Genomic DNA, 21,217 nt, shown 5'->3' on the forward strand with positions numbered 1-21,217 from the left:
ATGGTGGTTCTATTTTCCATTTTTTGAGGAACATCCCTACTGTTTTCCATAGTGGCTGCACCAATTTCTATTTCCACCAGTGGTGTACAAGGGTTTTCTTTTCTCCATATCCTTGCCAATAACTGTTGTCTTTTTGATAATAGCCATTTTAACAGGTGTGAAGTAATATCTCATTGTGGTTTTGATTTGCATTTTGCTGATGATTTGAGATTATGTACCAAGATACATTTTCATATACCTGTTGGCCATCTGTATATCTTCTTGGGAAAAAGATATTTTCAGATCTTCTTCTCATTTTAAAAATTGGATTTTTTTTTTTGCTATTGAGTTGCATGAGTTCTTTATATATTTTGGATAGTAGGCCCTTATTAGATTTATGATTAGCAGGTATTTTCTCCTATTTTCATTCTCCCTTTTCATTTTGTTGATGATTTCCTTTGCTGTACGGAAGCTTTTTAGTATGACGTAGTACTGCTTATTTTTACTTTTGTAGCTTTTGCTTTTGGTATGAATAAAAAAAAAAAAAACCCAAACACTGTCAATGCCTGTGTCAAAGGACCTTGCTGCTTATGTTTTTGTTTTGTTTTATTCTGTTTTTGTTTTTTGAGAGAGAGAGAGAGAGAGAGAGAGAGAGAGAGACAGAAACCACTCAGCACGGAGCTCAACACAGGGTTTGATTTCACGACCCTGAGATAATGACCTGAACCCAAATTAAGAGTCGGATGCTTAACTGAGCCTCTTAGGTGCCCCTGCCTATGTTTTATGATTTCAGGTCTTATATTCAAGTCTTTAATTTATTTTGAGTTAATTTTTGTGGATGGTGTAAGATTGTGGTTAATTTTCATTCTTTTGTATGTGGCTGTCTAGTTTTCCCAACCTCATTTATTAAAGAGACAGTCCTTTTCTTACCATATATTCTTGGCTCCTTTGTAGTAAATTAATTGACCATATATACATGAGTTTAATTCTGGGTTTTTATTTTGTTCTATTGACAGATGTCTGTTTTTATGCCAATAGCTTACTCTTTTGATTACTATAGCTTTTTAAAATAGCTTGAAATTAGAGATCATGAGGCCTCCAGCTTTGTTCTTCTTTGCCAAGTTTGTTTTGGCTATTTTTTTTTTGTAGTTCCACACAAATTTTAGGATTATTCTAGTTCTGTGAAAAATGCCATTGGAATTTTGATAGGGATTATATTTAATCCATATATTGCTTTGGGCTATGTGGGCCTTTTATCAAGATTTATTCTTCCAATCCATAAGCACAGCATAGCTTTCTATTTATTTGTGTCTTCTTCAATTTCTTTCATAAATGTCTGCTAGTTTTCAATAGTCACTTTCTTGCTTAAACTTTTTCATAATTTTTCATTTTGATGTAATTATAAATGGGATCATTTTCTTCATTTCTCTTTCTGATAGTTTGGTGCTGGTTTTTGTATATTGATGTTGTATTCTGCAACTTTCTGAATTTGTTTATTATAACAGTTTTTGATAGAGTCCTTAGAGTTTTCTATACATAATAGCGTGTCCATCTGCAAACTATGACACTTTTACTTTTTCTTTTAAATTTGGATGCCTTTTATTTCTTATCTAATTGCTTTAGCTAGGACATCTGACGCTATGTTAAATAAAGATGGGGAGAGTGTGGCCATCCTCTCATTTCTGAGCTTAGAAGAAAGGCTTTCATCTTTGTACCACTGAGAATGATGTTAGCTGTGGGCTTTATCATATATGGCCTTTATTATGCTGAGGTACATTCATTCTATGCCCACTTTGTTAAGAGTTTTTTTTATCATGAATGGGTATTAAATTCTGGTATTGGGATCTTTAGGGTTTTTACATATGAAGTCATGTCCTCTATGAACAGGGATAATTTTACATCTTCCTTTTCAACTTGAATGGCTTTTCTTTTTCTTGACTAATTGAACTTCCAATAGTATGTTAAATGGAAGTGGTGGACATTGCATTCTTGTCATGTACTTCATCTTAGGGAAAAGTTTTCAGTCTTCACTGTTGATTATGATAGCTATGGGTTCTTTTAGTTGTGGGGTTTTCATATGTGGTCTTTATTATTTTGAGGTAGTTTCTTTTTATTGCTAGTTTGTTGAGTTTTTATCCTAAAAGGAATTTGAATTTCATCAAGTGCTTTTCCCTCATCATTTGAGATCATGTGTATTTTTCCTTTTATTCTGTTAACATGGTACATTATAGTGGTTAAGAATTATATGTTGAACCATCCTTATAAAAATAAATCCTACCTGAATGTTTGTAATCCTTTTAATATGCTGCTATGTTTCATTTGCTAGTATTTTGTTGAGGATTCTGCAGTAATGGAAGGAATGGAGGAGGGGGGCGGGGGGAAGGAAGCCATAAGACATACCAAAGTTGCAAAAGTTAGTCCTTCCTTATCAGTAATTATTTCAAGTGGGGAAAAACTTCCCCAATTAAAGGGCAAATATTAGTTTAATAGGTGAAGAAAATAATCAAACTCTTTGCTATCTACAAGAGACACTGAAAGTAAAAGGATGGAAAAGATACTTCATGCAAAAGTGGTAACCAAAAGAGGGTTGTGGCTATCCTAATGTCAGATGAAATAAATTTTAAGTCAAAACTGGTGTAAGAGACAAAGAAGAAAATTATGTATTGATAAAGACCAAGATATAACAACTACTAGTTGACCTATATGCAGAAGCACCAAACCCCCAAAATGCATGAATCAAACACTGACAACAGAAATAGTTCTACAATAATAATTGGCTACTAAAATACTCTACTTTCAATAATGGCTAGGACAACCAAACAAAAGATCAATAAAAAAGAATTTAGCAAGACTAAGTCTAGTTGGACCTAAGGGACCTATACAGAACACTCAACCCAACCAAAGCAGAATATACATTTTTTTCATGTTAGGCCACAAAACAAGTATTAATAAATTTAAAAAAATGAAATCATACAGAGTATCTTTTCACTACATGAATTTCTGCATCAATAATTAAAAGGGATGTTGGTTTTTAGTTTTCTTGTACTGTCTTCCTCTGGCTTTGCTATCAGGGTAATCTTGACCTCATGGGATGATTTAGGGAGTGCTAGTATTCTTTCTCTTTCAATTTTTAGGAAGAATAAACTTAGGCATAAATTCTTCTTTAAGTATTAGGTAGAATTCACGAGTGAGGACATCTGGGCCAGGGCTTCTCTTTTATGAGGTCTTTGATTACTGAACAAATCTCCTTATTAGTTATAGGTCTATGCATATTTTTACTTCTTCATGATTTGATCTTGATGGGTTGTATGTTTCTAGGAAATTGTCTATTACATCTAAGTTATCCAATTTGTTGGTGTACAGTTGTTCATAGTACAGATTTGGTGTTATCACTTTTATTTCAGATTTTAATAATTTGACTTTTTTGTTTATTTCTCAGGTAGCTAAAAGTTGGTCCATTTTGGAGAAGAAACCAACTTATAGTTTCATAGATTTCTTTTTTTAAAGGTTTTATTTATTCATGAGACACACACACACACACACAGGCAGACACATAGGCAGAGGGAGAAGGGAGCCTGATGTGGCACTGGATCCTAGGACCCCGGGATCACAACCTGAGCCAAAGGCAGACACTCAAACACTGAGCCCCCATGTGCCCTGGATTTTTCTGTTTCTTTTATCTATAAATAATATATTTATCCACTTTTCTCTTTATTATTTCCTTTCTTCTACTAGCTTTGGGTTTAGTTTGCTCTTGTTGTTTTAGTTCCTTAAGGCCTAAAGTCAGGTTGCTTTTTGAAGTCTTTCTTTTTTAATGTAAGCATTTATAAATATAAATTTTGCTCTGACCACTGTGTTCTCTGCTCCCCCTATTTTCACTTGTCTCAGGTATTTTCCAATTTTCCAATATTTGTGAATTTTCCTGCTTTCCTCCTTAAATAACATTTGAAAAAACATCTTGCTCAGTTTTTGTATAGGTCTCTCTGCTTGGGCACTCCTTCCCTGATTAGCTGGGTGTGCTCTGAGCCTAAGGATCAGCCTGCAATGAAAACTTAGGTTTTCTGAGTATATATCTTGCCTGGGCCTGGATGTAGCTTTCTCAATTTCCCTGTCCATATATCTGCTTCCTAATGTCTTAATTTCCTAAGGCATCTCCAAGTTCTCAGGGCCTTTGATGGCCTTTTTAATATCCTTATCTGTAATCTCTTGCCCCAGATGTCTACAGGTCTGTAGTTCCCCTACAACTTTCAGAAGCAGTGGCTGCCTTTCTTCCCCCCAGCTTGAGATCTTAGTTGAGACAGACTATTCATTCAGGTAGTTAGTTCCCTGACATGGATTGAAGGGGGGAAATGGACTGCCGATGCCTCTATGCCAAGACTATGCTATCTGGGGAGAGGGTGGGAAAGCATGAGTGAAAGTGCCACAAAATTTCCTACTTTTTAAAAGGTGGATTTTTATGTGGGTGTTTGCTTTGTCGTTGTAGGCGTTTACTCCTATAGGATTAGTTCAGCCAATTTCTGGTTGTTCTTTGATGTTTCCGTAGGGGAATGGGAACTTAGGGCTACCTAGTCTGTCATTTTACTGATGTCACTGCCCCTTGACCACAGTAGAAATTACTCACTGCTGATTTAAGTGCCCATTGACATACTAACACTGCCCTTCACAGGTCACCAGTAACGTGTCACTCAAGTTCCCCTGGGTACTGGCTAATGTTTACTTTTCCTTGTTTGTTTTTTCTGATACATTTTGATACCTCCGATCCTTCCTTCTTTCTGGAAACTCCTTTGTTACCTTCTGTGAATATACTTTCTTTTTCTACTCATTAGGTTATCTTTTACCCCCTCCTGTTTCTGCAGATTAGTTAGTGCTCCTGAAGGTTCTAACCTGTGCCTTTCTTCATCTCATGCTTTCCCTCTCCTTGAGTTATACTACCCTTTTAAGTGCCAAGTCTACATCCAACAGCTTATTGAAAATATCTAAACAGACTAAACATGTTCAAAAGAATTTCTTAATTAATTCTCTTATTTCTGCATCCCTAATTGTTGAGTCCATTTATAAATGTATCATCTTAGCTTCCTCCTCATCTGTGATAACCAAACACCACTGAAGCCATGCCATTGCCTTCATTTATATCAGCACCATTTCTCTGTTACGTTAGGTTTCTTTCTCTAGTCTTTCAGTTCTCAGTACTATACTGCTGAATATATACTCTTAAAAGTGTGAGTTCTCTCCCCCTCCAAACAAGGTGGCATTCATAATAAAATCCAAATTTCTCATAGAGCATACAAGACTCCTCATGATCTAGCACCTGTTTTCATGCAAACATTCTGGGGACACTTTCAGTTTCATTCCTTCACACATGCTTTTATGGAACATAGCTGCCACCCAAGACAGGTGCCTCATAAACGTATGTTGGGTTAAAAAAAGAAAGTTGAATTATTACATGAAGCCAGGTTGTTAGAGCTGAGAAAGTGGTCTTAGTTCTACTTAGACTAAAATCAGCATGGTTTCCATAGACTTCAAAGAGGTAGGAACATGAAAGAGATATTTGCATGACACTGTTCCAAAAGGATTTTCTTGTAAGAAATAATTACCATTTTCATTCTCACAAGAGTAGAATGTGGAGGTGTAGAGGGCATCCATAGTTTGAAGCACATTTCAGCACTGTCACCAATATATCAATAGGATTGTGAGGTCAAGCAGTACCCTATAATTTGTAATGCCCCAAGTCTTGATACTCTTTAAAGGGTGGCAGTTGGACCAGTAACATTGGCATCACCTTAAAGCTTATAGAAATTCAGCATGGATGACTATAGATAAACATTGTGAGAAACTTCAAAAAGAGATAGAAAGTATAAGAAAGTGCCAGATAGAAGTGAAAGAGCTGAAAGACACAGTAACTGAAACTTATAAAAATACTAGAGGGATTCAACAACAAACTACATGAAGCAGAAGGTTCCGTCACCTCAAAAATAGGGCTCACCCAATTTTAGAGGAACTCATCCAATCAGAGAAAAAAAAAAGGATTAAATAACTGAAGATAGCTTGCAGGATTTACAGGACAGCAACAAATGGACCAACATTTACATTATAGAGGACTCAGAAGGAGCAGAGAGAAAAAGGAACAAAAAACTTATTTTAAGAAACAATAGCTAAAAACCTCCCTAATCTGGAGAAGGAAACAGATAATCAGATTCAGGAAACTGAGAAAATGCCAAAGATGAATCCAAAGAGACCCATACCAAAACACATTATAATTAACATGTCAAAAGTTAGAGATAAGGAGAAAATATTAAAAGCAGTAAGAAAAACCCCCAACAACCTGCTACATACAAGGTAACCCTGAGAAGACTATCAGCAGATTTTTCTTTGTAAAAACATTGAATATACTGTGTCATTGTCTTCTCACCTGCAACTTTAGCTAGTCACCAACTAAGCTGGAAAACTTTCAACTAGGAATACTCTACCTGGCAAAGTTGTTATTCAGAAGTGAAGGAGAGAGTTTTTTTTAGGCAAAAGCTAAAGAGTTCACTATCAATTAACCAGCCTTAAAACAAATGTTAGGGGAAAGCAGCAGCACCGGATCCAAGATGATGGCCAGCAGGAGGCTGATGAAGGAGCCTGAAGAAATCTGCAAATGTGGAATGAAAAACTTCTGTAACATCAGGTTGATGAAGCTAATTTATTGACTTGGCCAGGGCTTATTGTTCCTGACAACCCTCCATATGATAAGGGGGCCTTCAGAATTGAAATCAACTTTCCAGCAGAGTACCCATTCAAACCACAGAAGATCACATTTAAAACAAAGATCTATCACCCGAGTATCGAATATCGATGAAAAGGGGCAGGTCTGTCTGCCAGTAATTAGTGCTGAAAACTGGAAGCCAGCAACCCTAACGAACCAGGTAATCCAGTCCCTCATAGCACCGGAGCACCCACTTTGGGCTGGCCTAGCTGAAGAATACTCTTAGGATCATAAAAAATTAAGAACACTGAAGAGTTTACAAAGAAATACAGGGAGAAGCAACCTGTGGACTAAACTGCCACCACTCCAGCGACCGTGAGCAGAGACCCCAAGCAGTGCATTCAGACACCTGGCAAAGCAGGACTCTGGAAAATTGACATGTGCCGCCGCCTGGCATTTGCTTGTGTCAGTTACTAACTTTCTACAGTTTTCTTAAAAATTTAAGATGTTCTAAAAAAAAAAAAAAAAAAAAACCAAAACCACAAACAAATGTTAAAAGAGGATATGTTAATTATATTTGAATTAGAAAATAAAAACATCTTCAGTAGCAAAAGAAATCTCACAAGATGATGTTCAATTTTAAAGACATGAAAGAATCTTATGTAAAAAAATAAATATGAACAAAAAATATTAAAGGGTCAGCTTTAAACTTAAAGGGCACTAATTAGTAACTAGGAAACATATGAAAGAATAAGCTCATTGGTAAAGCTAAATATATGGAAATAACTCTAACTTTGATAATGGAATGGAATCAAACTTAAGTTGATTAAGTTGATTTCAACTTAGATTGTTATAGATAGAAGTTGTTGTTATATGTACACCTTATGGTAACCACAAAGCAAGAGCCTATGGTAGATACACAAAAGATAAAGGAATTTAAGCATATCATCAAAGTCATCAAACCAGAAAGGAAGAAGAGATAGGAACTATAAAAAAGTAGTAAGTATACACCTATCAATAATTGTTAAGTGTAAATCAATTATAAATGCTCTAATCAAAAGACTTAGGGTGACTGAATAGATTAAAAACAAAACAAAACACTACCAAGGCTCATCTAAATGCTGCCTATAAGAGCCTCACTTCAGATGTAAAGACATACGCTGAAAGTGAAGGGATGGAAAAGATAATACATGTAAATGGAAAGCAAAAGAAAGCAGGGGTAGATATACTTGTATCAGACAACATACACTTAAGTCTTAAAGACTATAAAAAGTGACAAAGATTAATATTACATAATGATAAAGAGGTCAATCCAACAAGAGGATATGTCATTTGTAAATACTTATACCCCCAAATAGGAGTACCTAAATATTTAAAGCAAATAGTAACAGATCTAAAGGGAGAAATTGACAGTAATACAGTTAATAATAGTAGGGGAAATAGTAAAGTCCCCTATACCAACCCACTTACATTAATGGATAGATAATCCAGACAGAAAATCAATAATGAAACATTGACTTTAAACATGTTAGACCAAATGGACTTAATAAGTATGTGTGTGTGTGTGTACACACATTCTTCTGAAGTACCCATGAAACATTCTCTAGGATAGATCATATACTAGACCATGAAACAAATTTTAAGAAGGCTACAATTAAATCAAGCACCTTTTCTGACTACATTGGAATTAAATTAGAAAGTAATTATAAGAAGAAAACTGGAAAATTCACAAATATGTGAAGATTAAACAGTGTGCTTTTGAATAACCAAGGGGTCAAAGAAGAAATTAAAAGAATAAATACTTTTAATGGATGTAGCAGTTTTAAGAGGAAATTTCATAGCAACATATGCCAACCTCAAGAACCAAAAATCTCAGACAACCTAACTTTAGAGTTAACAGAAAAAGAACAAGTGAAGCCCGCAGTTAGCAGGTTGAAGGAAATAATAATGAGCAGAGCAGAAATGGAAAAAATTAATACAAGAGTTGGTTCTTTGAAAAAAATAAAAGTGACAGAACTTTAGCTAGAGTCACCAAAAAACAAAGGACTCAAAATCAGAAATGAAACCTGTTACAATTAACACAAAAAATATAAAGGATCATAAGAGTCTACTATTATTATAGAACTTCAACAAATTGGACAATCTAGAAGAAATAAATTTCTAGAAACGAAGACTGATTCATGAAAAAAAGAGAAAAAGCCTGAACAGATTGATTACTAGTAAGGAGACTGAACTAATAATCAAAACCTCCCAATAAGGAAAAGTCCAGGACCAAATAGCTTCACTGGTGAATTCTACCAGACATTCAAAGGAAAATTAATAACAGTCCTCTTCAATCACTTCCTAAAAGCATAAGAGAAGGGAATGCTTCCAAACTCATTTTACGAGACCAATACTAATACCAGAAAAGGATACAAGAAAGGAAAATTCAAGGCCAATAGCTCTGATGAATATAGATGCCAAAATTTTCAACAAAGTATTAGTAAATCAAATTCAGCAGTACACTGAAAAGATGCCCCACAATCAACTGGGATTTATTCCAAGGATGTAAGTATGGTTCAACATCCACAAATCAATCAGTGAGATACACTATATTAACAGAATGAAGGATCAAAATCATATGATCATCTCAATAGAAGCAGAAAAAGTATCTGACAAAATTCAACTTCCCATTTATGATAAAAAGTCTCAACAAAGTGGGCACAGAAGGGAGAAACACCTGGGCTATAGAGGCTCTTTGTCCTGACTTATCCACAAGGAGTCTGGCTCATGTCCCCTAACAGCAAACCAATTCTTGTGGAGGCTTTGCTACTCTTTTAACTTACTCACAGTCACAATACAGCAGCGTCTCTTCCCAGGGGGCTTGCCAGATTTGCACCTTTATGAGGACCTGCTGTGTGTCTTGTTTACAAGGCACTCTTGATTTGGAGATGGTGGAGCAGGAGGATCCTGAGCTCATCTCCTCCCATGGACACATAGGGATTACAACAGCATTTATGCAACTAACTCTGAAAATAACCTGAAGACTGCTCCCACAGCTAGTCATAGAGAGAAGGGCACATCAAAAAGGGTAGGATGGATGATCAGGACTCAAACTCCTAGGGTGACTAACCACAAATGGGGAGGCTATCACAAGCATGGAGAAGTGAGGGGGATCAGACCAGCACTGGAAAGACAAGTTTTCCTTTGAAAATCATCAGGGCTTAGCTCCAGGAGAGCAGGAGGGTGACAGGAAACTGAGCCCCTGTCTTTAAAGAGCCAGCATGCTAAATAATGGCCTAAGACACAGCACAGAAGCAGCAGTTTGAAAAGCACCTGAAGATTTGTTGACTAATCCTAGAATGTGTGCTGGAAGGGCAGGGAATTGCAGGAGATTTAACTGGGAACAAAAGTGCTTGTGGGCACCATTTTTCTTGACATCTTCTAACTGGATGTTTGGGGTCTCCAGCTAACATCCTTTTTACCTTGCTAGCACCAAATGCCCCCACCTTAGCATTCTTCTGCACACCCAACCCACTTGGCCAAGACAGGTGGTCCTTCTAAAGAGCTTCTGCCCTATTTCACCTGGCAGAGGCAGGGACTGATGCAACTCTAAAGTGAGTTCTATCCAGGAGGAGGGTGGATAGACTACACCAGTGTAGTTTGTGCAGCTGGGGCTCTTAGATGGTTGCATAGGGAGAAAGCCCTGTCCTGTGGTGTGCCTGTAGCTGTGGCTAAATGCAAAGAGCCAGGCTGAGTATCAGCCCCAGCCACCAGCATGGTCACAGTGACTGCAGCTGAACACCTTTAATCCTGCCCAGTGGGCTCACATCAGGCAAAGCAGATCATTGTAGATGGCTGACCTGAAGGCCAGTCCTACCCACCAACATGCCCAAAGCAATCACAGCTCAGCCACAAGGAGAGGGTGCACACAGCCCCCACAGAGGGGACACACATGGAATAACTGGTTCTGGTTAGCTGGGGGAATAGTCTTATAGGGCACCACAGTATCTCTTTTATAGAACATCACTACTCTCAAGACCAGGAGATGTAGGTAACCTACCTAATACACAGAAATAAACACAGAGTTAGATAAAATGAGATTATGTGCTAAATGAAAGAACAACACAAAACCATAGACAAAAAGCTAAATGAAACAGAAATGGGCAGCCCTGGTGGCCCAGTGGTTTAGCACTGCCTTCGGCCCGGGGTATGATCCTGGAGACTCGGGATCAAGTCCCATGTTGGGCTCCCTGCATGGAGCCTGCTTCTCCCTCTGCCTGTGTCTCTGCCCTTCTCTCTCTGTGTCTGTCATGAATAAATAAATAAAATCTTAAAAAAAAAGAAACAGAGATAAGCAATATGTCTGATAAAGATACTTATCAGACATAAGAAAACAGATGAGCTTAGTGGGAATTTCAACAAAGAGACAGAAAATATAAAAAGAATCCCCAATCACTGAAATGAAAAATACACTAAAGAGAATCAGTAGATTAGAATGGTCCAGAGATCTGGAAGAAAGGGTAATGGAAGCAACCAAGCTGAAGAGCAAAAATTATATTTATATATATAAAAGAATAGGTTAAGGATATGAGGAGAGGACAGAAAACTTCCTACACAGCCAGGTCTAGGAAGCAGAGAGATCTCCAAATAGGATGGGCCTAAGAAGTTTCACACCCAAGATATGCAATAATTAAAATGGCCAAGATTAGAGAATCTTAAAAGCAGTAAGAGAAAAGCAAACTATTACATACAAGGGAAATCTTATAAGGCTATCAGATGATTTTTTAGCAGAAACTTCATATATTCAAAGTGCTGAAAGGAAAAAAATCCACATCAAAGAATACTTGGCAAAGTTATTGTTGAGAATTGAAGGAGAGAAAAATAGTTTTCCAGGCAAAATGTACAAGAGTTCATCACCACTAAGCCAGCCTTACAAGAATTATTTATTTATTTATTTATGAGAGAGAGAGAGAGAGAGTGAGGCAGAGACACAGGCAGAGGGAGAAGCAGGCTCCATGCACTGGGAGCCCGACGTGGGATTCGATCCCTGGTCCCCAGGATTGCGCCTGGGGCCAAAGGCAGGCGCTAAACCGCTGCGCCACCCAGGGATCCCCTACAAGAAATATTAAAGGGAATTTTTTAAGTGGGAATAAGGGGTCATACTAGAAAAAAACCTTCACTGGTAAAAATGAACAGATAGTAAAGGTAATAGATAATTACTTAAAAAGCCAGTGTGGAGGTTAAAACAGAAAAGCAGTACAATTATAAGTACAAAATTATAAGTACAAAAATTAGTCAAGGGCTACCCAAAATAAGAAGAGGTAAAATATGACATACATAAAATGTAGAGGAGGAGTAAAGATTTAGTGTTTAGGCTTAAAGTGTTTGACCTTAAGTGATCATCAAATTAATAAAGACTACTCTACACCGAGGATGTTATATATGAATTCAATGGTAACTACAAATTAAAAATCTATAATATATATACAAAAAGAGAAAGGAATCTAAGTATAACACTGAAGAAAGCCATCAAATTATAAAGAAAGAGAGCAGAAGATGAAGGGAACAGGAAAGAAATAGAAAAACAAAATGGTAGGAAGTACATACCTATTAATAATCACATGTAAAGGGACCAAATGCTCCAATCAAAAGATATAGTGTGATTGAATGGATTGAAAAAAAGTTCCATCTATATGTTGCCTATAAGAGACTCCCTTCAGACCAAAAAACATATGGACTGAAAGTGAAGGAATGTAAAAATATATATCACACAAAATGACTAAAACAAAGAGTGTAGCCAGAGACAAATAAGGACATCACATAATGATAAAAGGATCAATCCAACAAGAAGATGTGACAATTGTAAATATCTATTCACCCAATATAGGAGCACCTGAATATACAAAGCAAATATTAACAGACATAACAAGAGAAATTGACAGTAATATAATAATAAATAGTAGGGCTCTTTAATACTGCATTACATCAATGGATAGATCTTCCAGACCAAAAATCAACAAGGAAACAATGGCTTTGAATGACACATTAGACCAGATGGACCTAACAGATATACAGAACATTCCTTTCAAGTGCACATGGAACATTCTCTGAGACAGATCACATGTTAGGCCACAAAACAAGTCTCAATAAATTTAAAAAGATTAAAATCATATCAAATATCTTTGCCAACCAGAATGGTACGAAGCTAGAAATCAGTATGATAAAAAACCAGAAAAAACACAAACACATCAAGGCTAGACAACATGTTACTAAACATCTAATAGGTCAAGGAATAAAGAGAAAAATCAAACGATACATGGAGGTGTATGAAAATGGAAACACAATAGTCCAAAATCTTTGGGACACAGTAAATGCAGTTGTAAGAGGGAAGTTTATAGCAATACTAGCCTATCATAAGAAACAAGAAAAATCTCAATTTAACCTTATACCTCAGGAAACTGGGCTTTGATCTTTTTCTAAAGTTAATAGAAATAAGAATATAATAAACATTGGAGTGGAAATAAGTGGAAACTAATAAAAAAAAAAAGCAAAACACCTCAACCCCCCAAACCTAAAAAATCCCCCAAGAGCTGGTTCTTTGAAAAGATAAATGAAATTGATAAACTTTTACTCAGACTCATCAAGAAATAAAAAGACTCAAAATTAGAAACAAAAAAGGAGAAACAACCACTGACACCACCAAAATGCAAAGAATTATAGAAAATACTATGAAAAAATAGATGCCAACAAATTGGACAACCTAGAAGAAATAAATGGGTAAATTCCCCCAAACATACTGTCTTCCAAAACTGAAACAGGAAGAAATAGAAAATTTGAACAGACCAATTACTAGTAATGAAATTGAATTTGGTAATCAAAAATTCCCAACGAAAAATTTTCCAGGACCAGAAGGCTTCATAGGTGAATTCTACCAAACTTTTAAAGAAGAATTAGTACCTATTCTTTTCATATTATTCCAAAAAATAGAAAGGAAAGCTTCCAAATTTATTTTACAAGGCCAGCATTACTCTGATACCAAAAATAGACAAAAGACACTACAAAAAAAGAAAACTGTAGGCGAACTATTCCTGGGACATAGATGCAAAAATCCTCAAAATATTAGCAAATTGAATTTAAAACTGTATTAAAAAAGGATCATTCACTATACTCAAGAGGAATTTATTTCAAGGATGCAAGGGTAGTTCAATATTTGCAAATCACCAATGTGATACATCACATTAAAAAGAGGAATAATAAAAACCATATGATAATCTCAATAGATACAGGAAAAACATTTCATAAAATACAACATCCATGCATGATAAAAGTTTTCAAAGTGCGTTTAGAAGTAACATATGGAACATAGTCCAACATATTAAAGGCTATGTATGAAAAACCCAGTTATCATCATACTCAATGGTAGAAAAATGAAGGCTTTCCCTCTAAGATAAGGAAAAGACAAAAAGTCCACTTTCACCACTTTTATTCAACATAGTACTGGAAGTTCTGGCTATAAGCAATTAGAGAAGAGAAAGAAATAAAAAGAATAAAAATTGGTAAAGAAGAAATAAAACTCTCTATTCACAGATGACATATAATGCTGTATGTAGAAAACCACAAAGACTCCACCAAACACTCTTAGAATAAATTCAGTAAAGTTGTAGGATACAAAATGAATACTCAGAAATTGGCTGCATTTCTATACACTGTTAATAAAGTAGGAGAAAGAAAAATTAAGAAAACAATAACATTTACAACTTCACCAAAGAAACACCTTGGAATAAATTTAAGGAAGTGAAAGATCTGTACTCTAAAAACTATGATATTGATCAAAGAAATTGAAGATGACATGAACAATTTGAAAGGTATACCATGCTCATAGATTGAAAGAATATTGTTAAAATATCCATACCACCCAAAGCAATCTCCTTATTAAATGCAGTCCCTATCAAAATATCAATAGCATTTTTCACAAAACTAGAATATTCCTAAAATTTGTATGGAACCAAAAAAGATCTTGAATATTCAAAGAATACCCAAATCTTAAAAAACAAAAAAAACAAAAAAACAAAAAAAACAAAGAATACCCAAATCTTGAGAGAGAAGAACAAAGCTGGAGGTATTACAATTCCTGATTTCAAGATATGCTACAAAGCTATAATAATCAAAACAGTATAGCACTGGCACAAAAACAGACACAAAGATCAGTGGAACAGATAGATTGGAAAGTTTACCATATCTATATAGGTTAATTTACAGAAAGGATGTAATAATATACAATGAGGGAAAGATAGTCTTTTCAATAAATGGTGCTGGAAAAAGTGGACAGCTATGTGAAAAGATTGAAACTGGGCCACTTTCTTATACATAAAAATAAATTCAAAAGGGATTAAAGGCCTACATTTGAGACTTGAAACTATAAGACTCTTTAAAGAAAACATAGGCAGTAATCTCTTGGACTTCAGCCTTGGGAATGTATTTATGACTAGGTATCCTTATTCAAAGAAAGGAAAGCAAAAATAAACTACTGAGATTACATCAAAGTAAAAAAGCTTTGTACAGCCGAGGAAACCATCAACAAAATAAAAAGGCAACCTAGTGAATGGAGAAAATATTTGCAAACAATATATCCAATAAAGGGTTTTTATCCAAAATAACTTATACAATTCAACACATACACACAAAACCCATGAAAAAATGGCAGAGAAGCTGAACAGACATTTTGCCAAAGAAGGCATACAGATGCCAACAGATGTATGAAAAGATGTTCAACATGATTAATCAGGGACATGCAAATTAAAACCATAATGAGATATCACCTCACACTGGTCAGAATGACTAGTATGAAAAAGGTAAGAAATAACAAGTGTTGGCAAAGATGTGGAGAAAAGGGAGCCCTTGTGCACTGCTGGTGAGAATGTAAATTAGTCTAACTATTGTAGAAAACAGTATAGGAGATATAAAAAAATTAAAAATAGAAATGCCATATGATCCAGTAATTGCACTACTAGGTATTTGCCCAAAGATCAAGAAAACACAAATTCAAAAAGATATATGCACCTCTATATTTATTGCAACATTATTTATGGTAGCTAAAATATGGAGTTAACTCAAGTGTCCACTGATTGATGAATGGATAAAGAAGGTGTGGTATATATCTATACAACGAAATATTACTCAGCCATAAAAAACAACAAAATCTTGCCATTTGCAACAACACAGCCAGACCTAGAGGATATTATGCTAAGTGAAATAAGTGAGAGAAAGACAAATACCATATGATTCAACTTAAATGTGGAATCTAAAAAACAAAACAAAAACCAGACACTTAAATACAGAGAACAAACTATTGGTTGCTCGAGGGGAGGTGAGTGGAATGATGGGCAAAATAGTGAAGGGGATTAAGAAGTACAAACTTTCACTTGTAAAATATACAAATCATGGACATGAAAAGTTAATCATAAAGAAATATAGTAAATAGTACTGTAATGTATGGTGACAGCTGGTAACTATACTTATTGTGGTGAGACTGAGTCATGTATAAAATTGCGCAATCACTATGTTGTACACTTGAAACTCATATAACATTGTATGTCTTCTATACTTCAATAATAAAAAATAAAGTAGCAAAAAATAGTGGGCATAGAGGGAATGTACCTCAACATAATAAATAATTCCTATGACAAGCCCCTAGGAAACATCATACTCAACGGTGAAGAGCTGAATGCCTTTCCTCCAAGATCAGAAACAAGACAAGGATGCCCAGTTTTGCCACTTTTATTCAACATAGCATAGGAAGTCCTAGTCAGAGTAACTAGTCAAGAGAAAGAAATAAAAGGCATCCAAATTAGAAGGGAAGAAGTAAAACTGTCACTATGTGCCGATGACATTTTGTATAGAAAATGCTAATGAGCACCAAAAACCTGTTAGAACTAATAAACCAAAGTTATAGGACACACAATCAATACAAAAAGTCTGTTGTATTTCTAGACTAATAATAAACTATAAGAGAAATTAAAGCAATTCTATTTATAATTGTATCAGAAAAAACAAAATATCTAGGAATAAATTTTTTTTATGAACTGAAAACTATGACATTAGTGAAAGAAATTGAAGATTATGCAAGTAGATATTCTGTGTTCATCGATTGGATGAATCAATATTGTTAAAATGTTCACACTACTCAGCAATCTACAGATTAAATGCAATCCCTGTAAAAATTCCAATGGTGTTTTTCACAGAAATAGAAAAATCAATCTTAAAATTGGTATATAACTGCAAGAGATCCCAAATAGCCAAAACAATTGCCAAAAGCTGGAGGTATTATATACCCTGCTTACAAACTATTAAAAAATTATCGTAATCAAAACAGAGTGGTTTGGCATAAAACTAGACACACAGTTGGAACAGAATAGAGGGGCCAGAATCAGACCCATGCATATATGATTAATTAATTTTTGACAAAGGAGCCAAAAATATACAATGGGGAAAGGACAATCTCTTCAATAAATTGTGCTGGGAAAACTGGACAGCCATAGGCAAAACAATGAAATTGGACTACTCTTAAACCATACACAAAATTTAACTCAAAATAGATTAAGGACTTGAACATAATTCTTAAAATCCTAGAAATCAAAGAAAACATAGGCAGGAAGCTCTTGGACATCTTTTCAAATTACATTTTGAATCTGACATGAAAAGCATATGGCAAATCATATTTGGGTTAATATCTAAAATACGAAAAGAACTTTTGCATCTCAATTTCAGAAAACCAAACAATGCAATTTTAAAAAGGCACAGGATCTGAATAGACATTTTCCTCAAGAAGATATACAGATGGCCAACAGGTACATGAAAATGTGCTCAAGATCACCAGGCATCAGTGAAATGCAAATCAAAACTGCAAGGAGATATTACCTTGTACCTATTAGAATAGCTAGTACCAAAAAAAGAAGAAATAACAAGTGTTGGTGAGGATGTGGCAAAAAGGGAACCCTTGTGCACTACTGGTGAGCATGTAAAGTGATGCAGTCACTATAAAAAACAGTATGTAGGTTCCTCAAAAATTAAAAATTGAACTACTCTATTAGCCAGGAATTCCATCTCTGAATATTTATCCAAAAAAATGAAAACACTAACTTCAAAGGATATATGCATCTCCATGTTCATTGCAGCATTATTTTCAAGAGCCAAGATATAGAAACAACCTAAGTATCCATCAGTGGATGAATGTATAAAACGTGGTACATACACACACAAAGGAATATTATTTATCCATAAAAAGGAATGACATCTTGCCATTAGTGATAACATGTGTAGACCTTGAAGGCATAAAAGTCAAATAAAGCAGACAAGGACAAGTACTGTGTGATTTCATATGTGGAATCTAAGCAATGACTCCTCCTCCTGGTTAAAGAGGTGGGGGCTGGGGATAGGTGAAATATGTGGAGGGGGTCAAAGGGTAAAAACTTCCAGTTATAAAATAAATATGTCATGGAGATGTAATATATAGTATGGTGACTACAGGTAATAATACTGTATTAACTATTTTAAAGTTAAGAGTCGATCTTAAAATCTTATCACAAGAAAAAAATTATTTCTAATTATGTATAGTAACAGATGTCAATTAGGCTTGTTGTGGGGAATCATTTTGCAATATATACAGATGTCAAATTATATGTTGTACACCTGAAATTAATATAATGGGTATATGTCAGGTATACCTCAATAAAAAAAATTCATTATTCAAAGCTCTGCTCCAGTCCTGCCATATCAGATTTTGTATTTTTAACAACATGATTCACATTAAAGCATGAGACATACTTGCCTAGAGGGTTATAGAAGAAAGGAGATAAGAGTGTTATTTGAAGGGAAGGAAGGGAGAAGGACCTTTTTTTTTTTCTCTTTTAGAAAAAGTAATCACTGAGAAATGATCAGCATGTACAATGTATGTCCCCTTTAGTGACCTCAGTGGTACAACATAGAAACATCTCCCGTGTGTAGCCAGGTCTGTTCCCAATTGTAATTTCACAAACTGTCAGTAAGCCTTGCGGGCCTAGAAGCAAAGCTGCCTTGGGCTGAATGACAGCTAGCAGAAGTGGGCTTTTCCAGGTAAGGGAAAGATGATATCCCCCAGGCATCAGAGCAAAAAGCAGCTCATGCCTCTTTGATTATGAAGCACATACATTAGGTCACTGGAAATAAAGGCGGGGGGAGGGGAGTGGGGGTCGGTGAAGGTGCCAAAAAGGAGCTGGCTGTTGATTGGCCAGCTTTGAGCATTATATTATCCCCAGACTCACCTGAGACACAAATGGCTTATGGATTGCAAGTGAATTCTGTGGCCAGAGTTCCTCCAAATAACATTTGATCTTCATTAGAGATGGCCACAGTATATTAACCTAACGGGAAGTTCCAAGTGATTGTTTTCCAAAGAACATACCTCAGGGTGGGGACAGAGGAACGTGAGTGCAGTAATGTGTGGATAGCCAGTTCCAACAAGTTTTGAGTTGCTAGCTGCCCAAAACATCCAGTCACATTAGTTCATATGGTCACACAAAGAATTAAGAGCCTTGTGGTGGTTTTGGGCTGTCCCAGCAGGCCAAGCTTAATGGCATGTTTCAGACACCAATCACACACTCAGGCAGAGTGTCAGAATGGTCAGCCTACCAATCAGTGCCAGCCTCTGACAAACAAGCGTTGCTACCATATAGCTGGTGGGCTGGGTACTAGCTGGTCATCAGCCCTGGCAGGCAGCTCATAGGTGCTGAGTAGGTCCCCAGTAGGTTTTGAACACAGACTTTAAAAGGAATGGAGCATACACAATTATGTCATTTCCCCTAAGCACGACATTGAATTTTTTTTTTTTTAAGTGACAGCAACATTCTAAAACAGAGAAGTGGTCAGATGAGTAATAAAACTCCTCTTTGTCTAAATAGAGGGTCTATGTACCTGCACTGGGGAAAGCCTAGGCCTCTATTTGCAATGTAGATTCCTACCTGGTGCTACCTGGCCCAGAAATGACATGAGAACAACGGGAAGATGCCTCAGTGCCTCCCATCCCTCTGAGGCTGCTTTGTCGTGGCATAGTTTCTGTCATTGCTCAGGTTTGCTCTTCCCCAGGAGAATCTTCAGTTTGTGTTAATTTTTAAAATCACAACTAAACAAAATTTCCTTTCCAATGGAGAGAGTCCTATATAACAAAGAGGCTCCCTCCCTACTGGGGTCTAAGGAGCCCCCATTTCTGCTGTGTATTGAGCTAACCTGGGACTTTTTTGGCTGTCCTCTGGTTGAGAATTGAGAAAGGATTTGGTGGTTTCAAAGTGATCTAGCTAGGCTTCAACTCTTCTTGACTTGGAATAGTGGTTTCTCTCCTCTGGCTGCACACCAGAATCTTCTGTGTAGTTTCTAAAATTTGCCCATGCCCCAATCCCACCCCTGAGCAACTGACTTAGAATCTCAGGGAGGTGCAGCCTTGACATTGGTCTTTTAAAGAAGTTTCTCCAGTGATTCTAATTGTGTAGCCCAGTTGAGAACCCCTCACTCAGCCCCCGAATGGATCTCATCAGAGCTTTAAATCATCAACCATAGGACAGCCAGTGAGAAGAGGTGGCCTTACAGAAAATGAGTCTGAAGAAGGGGTTGTTGAGGATTTGCTGATGATCTGAAAAAGGGATGAGCTCGGGAGGAAGGAAATCAATAGGGAAAGTATAATGGCTGTGGGAGGTAGGTTTGTCTTAGAGAATGATCAGAAACTCTAAGCTTTGGGATAGATACTGGGCAGGTGAGTTGATTGACAGATGGGATGTGAAGTGTGTGAGATCACAGAGGATTTCCCAGTGGTGACATTTTACTTCCTACTGCGGCAGGGTCTGTACCTTTAGATTTACCTTTCAAATAAAATCCACTCACCTGGCCCCAGCTGGAGAAGGCCCACTCTACACAGAGCTGTTGGTTACAGGCCTGGGTGTCTACTGGCCGTTTGGCGAGTTGTGTACACAGATCATTGGACACAGGGGTGGAGACCCCAGAGGCTTTTAGCTTCTGGCAGGTCACCCGGCGGGTCTGGACACCTCCCCCACAGCTCCGGGTACAGGCAGACCAGGAGGTCACCATCCACCTGGGGAGAGGAAGAAGAATCAGGGCAGGTGCAAAGGTTCAGGCATACACTCTCAGAAAAAAGAACCTGTACATCCCCTTGTTCTCACCACACAGGTACTAATTCTGGGGCATGGCCCTTTTCATGGTATACATGGAGTGGAAGGCTAAAAATGGTCCCCCAAAAGAACTACGTCAGATCCCCAGAACCTAAGAATGTTACCATATTTGGACAAATGATCTTTGCTGTTCTAATTAAGGATTTTGAGATAAGATTATTCTACATTATCTGCCTTCACAAATGTCCTTGTAAGAGAAAGAGAAATTGGAAAAGAGGAGGGGACAGTGTGACCACAGAGGCAGAGGCTAGATTAACATGGCTGCAAGTTGAGGGATGCCTGGAACCAACAGAAGTTGCAGGGTTTGAGAAAGTTTCAAGGGGTGCAGCCCTGCTGACATCATGGTTTTGGACTTCCA

At 36.6% G+C, this 21,217-nt stretch overlaps 1 protein-coding gene and 1 pseudogene across 1 annotated transcript in view; one reads left to right on the plus strand and one right to left on the minus strand.

Annotated features, from left to right (window-relative positions):
- ADAMTSL1 (ADAMTS like 1) overlaps positions 1-21,217 on the minus strand; it is a 379,096-nt gene that overhangs the window by 6,354 nt on the left and 351,525 nt on the right. Inside the window, 1 exon segment of the mRNA XM_055302598.1 lies at positions 20,555-20,762. Coding sequence (XP_055158573.1) covers positions 20,555-20,762 — 208 coding nt within the window.
- Positions 6,570-7,018, plus strand: LOC129495173 (ubiquitin-conjugating enzyme E2 L3-like; annotated as a pseudogene).

This window comes from Nyctereutes procyonoides, unplaced genomic scaffold (assembly GCF_905146905.1).
Source record: "Nyctereutes procyonoides isolate TBG_1078 unplaced genomic scaffold, NYPRO_anot_genome, whole genome shotgun sequence".
NCBI lineage: Eukaryota > Metazoa > Chordata > Mammalia > Carnivora > Canidae > Nyctereutes > Nyctereutes procyonoides.